Source organism: Triticum dicoccoides, chromosome 6B (assembly GCF_002162155.2).
Source record: "Triticum dicoccoides isolate Atlit2015 ecotype Zavitan chromosome 6B, WEW_v2.0, whole genome shotgun sequence".
Lineage (NCBI taxonomy): Eukaryota > Viridiplantae > Streptophyta > Magnoliopsida > Poales > Poaceae > Triticum > Triticum dicoccoides.
This window is the reverse complement of record NC_041391.1, coordinates 137,688,514-137,696,000: the sequence shown is the minus strand read 5'-3', so window position 1 is coordinate 137,696,000 and position 7,487 is coordinate 137,688,514. Positions and strand designations below refer to the sequence as shown.

Here is a 7,487-nt window from a genome sequence, read left to right as displayed (position 1 = left end):
ACCACAACTAGTGTTGGTGGTGATTAGCTAGCTAGAATGAGTTTGAAGATGATGATGTGCTACACTATGACTATGATGATTAAATAACTAATATTGATGGTAATGACTATGATGATGATTACATAGCTTGTGCTGGCGGATTAGATTCAAGTGGAGGCAACATGTGGTGCACATCGAAAGTACTACTAGTCCAAACTAGATCAAGTTTGGATTAGTAGTATACTTTTGACATGCAGCACATATTGCCTCTACTTGAACCTAATCCACATTTATTTGACACACTGTTATGTACATAATGATATAAACCTCATAATTGGTATTGTACCAAAATTTGTATAACGGTGTATAAATACACTCAAAAAAAAGAACACTAGTAGCGATGGACAGGAAACACACTGCTACTAGCTAGATTAGTAGCAGCGCCCTATAGAACAAATGCTGCGGCTATGAGTCTTAGCAGTAACGCACGTTGTACACGCTACTGCTAAGTAATAGCTGTAGCGCCTTATTAGTAGCGCGGTTACCCGCGCTACTAGTGAGCACTAAACCCGCGCTACTACTAGGATTTTCCCTAGTAGTGACGGTTTATTACGATTTAGGTCGAACCGATTCACCGGTTTTCCTTTTATTAATCGAACGCACGTAGTTTTGTTAGTTCACGACAGAGCGTTGTTTAGCTATGACTCGCACACTTCCCTGGCCCAATAGCAGCTAGACACGTAGCTAGTGCCCGATCTGTTTTTTTAGTTATTTTCATTTCTGTTTTTAAAAACAGAAAAGTTTCAATCTTATAAAATTAATATCTCCTAGGTTATTTAATATTTTAATTGATTATTTTTGCTCTAGATTAGAAGTTTCTTAAAGTTTTTATAGATATCAAATTTGACCATGTTTGAAAATTTGAATTTGGATTTATATGAAATTTGTCCAATTGACTAAATTTGCAATAACTTGAGCTAGGAATAATATGTTTTTAGTGATTCTTTTTATTATGTATATTTTATTGCATTATTTGATATCCTCCCATCATGCATGCAAGTAGGTGTAATTGAATCAAGTTCTTGAGTAGTATCATGTGGTAGGATGAACCCAAAATCCCCATGACACCATTGCCCGCAACGTTGTAGTTATTTTGCTATGCCTTGTAGATGGGTTTGGTTGAGTGATGCACATGGGAGATGTGAGAGTCAAGATGATGAAAACCCCAAGACTTCAGGATGCTCATGACAGACTTCAATTCACTATTGGGTGAAGGGCGGATGGACGGACACCCTGGAGTACCCAGTGGTTGGCCCCAGGATGCATGGAGAAGCGCCATGACATCTTGCGGAAAGTTTCACCCAGCCACAAAGAGACAAATGAATATACCTTAACCGAAAGCTTACTTGTGATGCCACATGCCATTATAGGCTCTGGCTTGGTCGACCCTAGGGGTGACTTTGGACGGAAGGTGCCAGCAGATGTAGAAGAACGGTAGAAAATGGATGGGCACCAGCAGTGGCCCAGAGGATCTCTACAGAAGACCATGTTTCGTTCGTCGCGTCTTTAAATCCCCTGCAGTGCGAGGACATAAAAGGAGGGAACAATTCTTGCAGGTAAAGTGCACAAGACTCTGTATAGTAGAAATCTAATTGATTAGCCGCGTCCCCAGTTACGGACATCTAAGCCTCTGGAATCGGATTTATTCGGAACTCTCAACACAAAACATAATAAAATTCATGGGTTATAATGATTTCGGGCATGAGACACTGGTTGGCGGAACCATCTCAATAACAATCAATATTTTGTAGTAATTGCAAGCAAATCCTTTTGTTGTTGGGAAAATTTGCTTTTGCAAAAAACTTAAACATAGAGCCCTATAGCCAAAATTGCATATAGTGATAGCATTATTATTGTTGTTTTTTCCTCTCTGTGACTTGCCGGCATATTCAAAATGCTGACCTACACGGTTGCAATGTCTCATGTTGCAGATGAGTTTTCCGACCAGGAGTGAGGCTACGATCTACGCTCGGTGATTGCCCTTTGGAGTCAGATGGACTCGCTTGTTGTCTACACTTCAGCAATAGTTTTTCTTATGAGTTGGCCTTCGGCCGAATTTATTCTATTGTAATAAAGACTTGATATGAGATTCGATGTAATAAATCAGGTGTGATTGAACTTTGATATTTTCATCAATATACCGTGTGTGCAAGCATGATCTTGGAATGATACAGATACACAGAGACTAGACCGATTTCGGGTTGGGTCGCTATAGCTCGAGGACGCACCCTTGGTGGAAACAGGTGGGCCTAGCGGAGACGACCGTGTAGTCGGGGTTGACAGGTTCACACGATCCGCCCAATCTCATCGCGGAGCTCGTCGAGGTCAACTCCGATGGCGAGCTTGACGTCGTCGAGGCGGCCAGAGAGCTGGTCCAGCTTGCTGTCGAGCTTGGTGAGGGCCGAGACCATCTCGTTGTTGCGTCGGTCGAGCTCTTGGAGAAGGCGACGTTGAAATCAGTGCGCAGAAGCTCGTAGATCGCCTTGGTCTCCGGTGAGATTTTTTCCATGGCTTCAGCGCGGCGGCGGTCGGCGAACCAGGTGTGGTGACGGTGGACGGGAAAAATCCAGGGTGGGGAAACCCCTGATGCCATATTGTGAGTTCTTGATCTCGAATTTCACTACATGGCAGAAAATCGAGTACAAGGAGGGGAATCAGAGGAAGAGGAAGCCACTCTGACACGTCACCCGCACACGTTCATTACGAACTAGCCGTTTGCCAGCCGCCTACATTTCTATCCATCTCATGTGGTACAAATACTAGGCCAGTTAGGCCCATTCCGGCCTAGCGAGCCGAGCGGACCGCGAAGCTGCCTCTTAGGCCGTGCGTCGATTTGAACTGTTTCTTGGCCTGCGTCTTGCTCGCTGACAGAATGATATTGTATCTTTTTTATTGACGATGTAACCCTTATTTTTCGATAAATAAAGCTCATGTTTTGTTAAAAAAAACTGGTAACTCAGTTTTTCGTTTTGCAAAAACAAATCTTTCGTTATCCTCGGATTTGTTACCGTAACCAAACAGAACTTCACAAAAGCCAATCACCGTATCCGAACAACCCCATATAAAATCTCGCGTTGGCTCTCACGCGCACACATCCCAATCTCTTCCTGCTCCGTCTCCGTGCTAGGGTTCATCGTACCAGCCGCCATGATGCCCCAGCCGCAGCCCGGCGTCGTCCCGCCGCAGTGGGGCGCCATCCCACCGCCCATGCCGCCTCACCACCTCTACGCGCCGCCGCCCCCGCAGATGTGGGGCCAGCCGCTGCCGCCCCAGCAGGCAGCGTATGGGCAGCAGGCCGCGTACTACGGCCGGCCGGCTGCCCCGACGCAGGCGCCCGCTGGGCCCAACGAGGTCAGGACACTCTGGTTAGGGGACCTGCAGTACTGGATGGACGAGAACTACGTCTACAATTGCTTCGCGGGCACCGGCGAGGTATGTGCCCCTCTCTCTCCGGCGCCGTCTCCTCGGAATCCGCTGTATAATTGGTTCAACATGTCGATGTGGATTTTGCCAGTGATTTTTCGTGGGCCCTTGGGTGACGCTTGATGCAAACACGAATACGTATCCGTGATTGATGTAAAACACGTTTATGTGTGTCTGGCCCAGCTCCAAACCATTATTATTATTCTTCAACTAACTGTTTATACTTTCTGAAAAGCAACTTGAGCCATGGGATCAGGCTCAGTTTTTTCCTTGGTTCTGTTATTAGTTTCTTATTACGCTTATCTGTTTCACGGTATAAGCTGAAATAAAATTATAGGAATGACTGCGGCCAAGGTATTTTGCGAACCTGAGTTGCTTTCCTATTGTAACTGGTTGATTGATGTTGTAACTGGTTGACTGATTCAGATTTGTGATTATTTATCATCATGTGTTCTACAAATTATACTCTCAGTTTGTGTCTATCGTTTACACACAGTATATTGATCTTTCGTATTGTCCTCTTTAATTTGTAGGTGCAATCTGTGAAGCTGATTCGGGACAAGCAGACTGGACAACTTCAAGGTTATGGCTTCATTGAATTCACAAGCCGTGCTGGCGCTGAAAGAGCTCTTCAGACATTCAACGGGGCAATGATGCCAAATGCTGAGATGGCATACAGATTGAACTGGGCGACTGCTGGTGGAAAACATGATGATGGCGCTGATTACACAATATTTGTTGGTGATTTGGCTGCTGATGTCACAGACTACGTATTGCAAGAGACATTTAGGGTACAGTATCCCTCTGTTAAGGGTGCAAAAGTTGTAACGGATAAACTGACAATGCGCCCAAAGGGCTATGGCTTTGTGAAATTTGGTGATCCCACGGAGCAAACTCGTGCAATGACTGAAATGAATGGGAGGCTCTGTTCTTCAAGGCCCATGCGTATCGGACCAGCTGCAAATAAGCAAAAAGCAACTGGAGTTCAAGAGAAAGGTCAGAACTAAATCCTTGTCGGCTAAATTTAATTTGTTTTAGCAGGGTTTTAAAGATTAGTATATTTGCAGTTGACTTGTCATTGATTTTATGTGTTCATTTTGTCCTTAGTTGTTCTTGCAGTTACTTGTTGTATTAACCTTCTGTGGTTCAGTTTCCTTTATTACTAGTTGAAAATGTGTCGAAGCTTGGCTTGAGCAATAAGTTTGTAGATCCACAACAGTTCCTTCGTGAATTCAGATCATTTAATAATACATTAGGATTCTGAAGTATACTCATAAACTCCCATTGTGTCGAAGCAGGATATCAACAGGTTCTCTACGACTGACATGAACAGCATTACATATCTTGTGTAATGTGTGGCCTCTGTTAGGTCAGTGTTAATCGTTTATGTCCTAAATTTGAACCTGGTTCTTTTGGTATCCAGTACTTCCTTTCCAGTTTTGTTCCTTCCACGTACTCGTTTTATTTCTTCCTCTATCTTTAATTAAAGCTGTCTCTTGAAGTTCACAACCTTCATCGGTCGTAGGATCTGTGGCAGAACGTGTATAGTGTAATGTCTTGTAAAACAGTCATGGGTGTCAGTAGTCCTTACCTTTTTCTCCCTACTATTTTTAAATTTTTTTGTGTTGGATGCGATGCTTAAATATCAGTGTCCTTTCCAATCAAGTTCTAGATTAATGCCAAAAAAGTCTTCCAAACATGGGTTTAGTTGTACAGATTTCTTAGGAATGGTCAGAACCTTTTGTACCGGAGGCTCTTTGTGCTAAGTTTATCCAAGAAATCATATGCGATAAAAGCACGTGCACACATAACGTAATTTGTGGAGTCGTGACATTTCTATATACTACACATAATGAAATGTTTGGATCTGTGACATTTTTATATGCCACACATCCTGTGCCTGGTTGTTTAGTTTCTTAACCGATTATTTGCACCTTGTGATTATATTTCCTTGCAACTGTATTAGTTAGCTTTGTCAATTTGAGATTTGGCGTCACAGCTAGTTGTTGAGTTCTGGTGTTTGTTTATTTGCTAATCAGCTTATTCTGTGGCATAATGTTGCAAACACTCAGCTGTCTTGTCATTTTTCTGGATTTGAGTTTCAAAGTTTGTGAGATATTTTGAGCACTAATAACGACTTGAGTAGCTTATAAACAACTTCATTTTTTGGGCATATTGGTTTTATAGCAAATCTAATAGAGTCACCATATTAGCCTGATTGCCATAATAACTGTTCGTATGGCAATTTTTGTTGAAAAGGTGGGTCTATCGGCATCTTGTTTGGAGGCTGCTGCAAGCTTAGGTTTGCAATTGTCTGGGGTCCTGCAAGTTCCATTGATTGCATTGATCAGCAGGCGCTTTAACATATGATTAATTATTTACTTGCGTAGTCCTCAAGTTGGCCTGTGTAATTTTCAAAAGCAAACTCTGAAATTTAATATGTCAAAGTTTGTTATTCGTCTTCTCATTATTAGTTCTTTTGGCCATTGAGTAGTTGTCCAAGGACTGAAGAATGATACACTATCTACAAGAACTACACTTTCGTCATTGCAATCTTGCAGTGTTATATTGTTCTGATGTTCGGTGTAGTTTCTGAGATTTGATGCACAATGATATGATACGCCTGATTTGCCCTTTTTGTCTCTACATATTGTTTAATTATCAAGTTGTAATTCATTATGCTTGATACTGCGGTATATATTTGACCTAGTTATTGCTAGATAGAATGTGTGAAGCATGACATGGCATTTGTATGAACAATTGCATTTACCAACCATTCCTTTTCAAGTCAATTGAAAATTTATAACCTGCATGGCATACTTAATTCATATATTTGTTTTTCAGTTCAATATCCCTCAAGCCTGACAGTATATCTTTATTTGTCTTTATTTACAGTACCAAGTTCTCAGGGGGTTCAGACTGACAATGATCCTAGCAATTCCACTGTGCGTTCTTTGTTCTATTTCCTTGAATGCAAGCAACTAGCCTAGTGACTGGTTATGTTTGATAGATCATCTATCTTTGGTGAATGCAGATATTTGTTGGTGGCCTTGACCCCAACGCTACTGAGGATGTTTTGAAACAAGTTTTCACTCCATATGGTGATGTGGTCCATGTTAAGATACCTGTTGGCAAAAGATGTGGTTTTGTTCAATATGCTAGCAGGTTCACTATTTTTACCCTAGTTTTCTGGTACCAATCAGTATATTCATCTAAATTCTAAGCAGTCTGTTACTGTAAAATTCAGATCCTCTGCGGAGGAAGCCCTGCTAATGCTGCAAGGTACCATGATTGGAGGGCAGAACGTGAGGCTTTCATGGGGTCGAAGCCCTTCAAACAAACAAGTTCAGGTGATTTCATCTCTCACATATTGCACTTGCTTTCATTACCCCTCCAACCAATTGAAGCTATATATTTTTAGTCTCAACAGGACTTCAACCACTGGGGTGGTGCTACTGCTAATGCTGGCTACTATGGCTACGCACAAGGCTACGGGGCTTATGGATATGCTGCTACTCAACCTCAGGACCCAAACATGTATGGGTATGGGACATATGCTGGCTACCCAAACTATCCACAACAAGTAGCACAGCAGCCGCAGCAGGAACCTGTAAAATCTTCGCTAAATGTAGATGCCGTCTGACTTAGGGCAGTCATGTTATATTGACATCATCCTGTTACATCAACATATGCTGCTTGAATGGTAGTAGGTTTTTTTGTTTGTTTGGCATGGATGGGATATAGATACCAAAACATTTTTTTTTTGGTTTATGAAAAGAATCGACTATATATTAAGGAAAAATTAATCCATGCTCTTATATTGATATGATGAAGTGGCTTGCAGAATTACCACTGCACACAATTGGCTCATAAATAGTAGTTGAGTAGCCAGGTTGAACAATTAAATCTTTGGGAAACGTTTGGGGCCGGGGCACCGGCCGAAGCTTCGGCCGGTCGCCCGCTACCACGCGCTCCTGTTTTCTCTCCCGCCCCACCCGCTATGATGATGAGCGGCCCCGGCGAGG

At 42.5% G+C, this 7,487-nt stretch overlaps 1 protein-coding gene across 2 annotated transcripts; it reads left to right on the top strand.

Annotated features, from left to right (window-relative positions):
- Positions 1–3,186: 3,186 nt before the first annotated feature.
- Positions 3,187–7,282, top strand: LOC119323800 (polyadenylate-binding protein RBP45-like). Of its 2 annotated transcripts, none has more exons than XM_037597513.1 (6): positions 3,187–3,471; positions 3,996–4,458; positions 6,358–6,407; positions 6,497–6,627; positions 6,710–6,812; positions 6,893–7,282. In XM_037597513.1, exons 1-6 carry the CDS (start codon positions 3,187–3,189, stop codon positions 7,103–7,105), a joined length of 1,245 nt encoding a protein of 414 aa, XP_037453410.1. In that variant the 3' UTR covers positions 7,106–7,282. The 2 variants fall into 2 exon arrangements, with proteins under 2 accessions (XP_037453410.1, XP_037453409.1); XM_037597512.1 differs by having other exon boundaries at positions 6,884–7,282.
- The last annotated feature ends 205 nt before the right edge of the window (positions 7,283–7,487 follow it).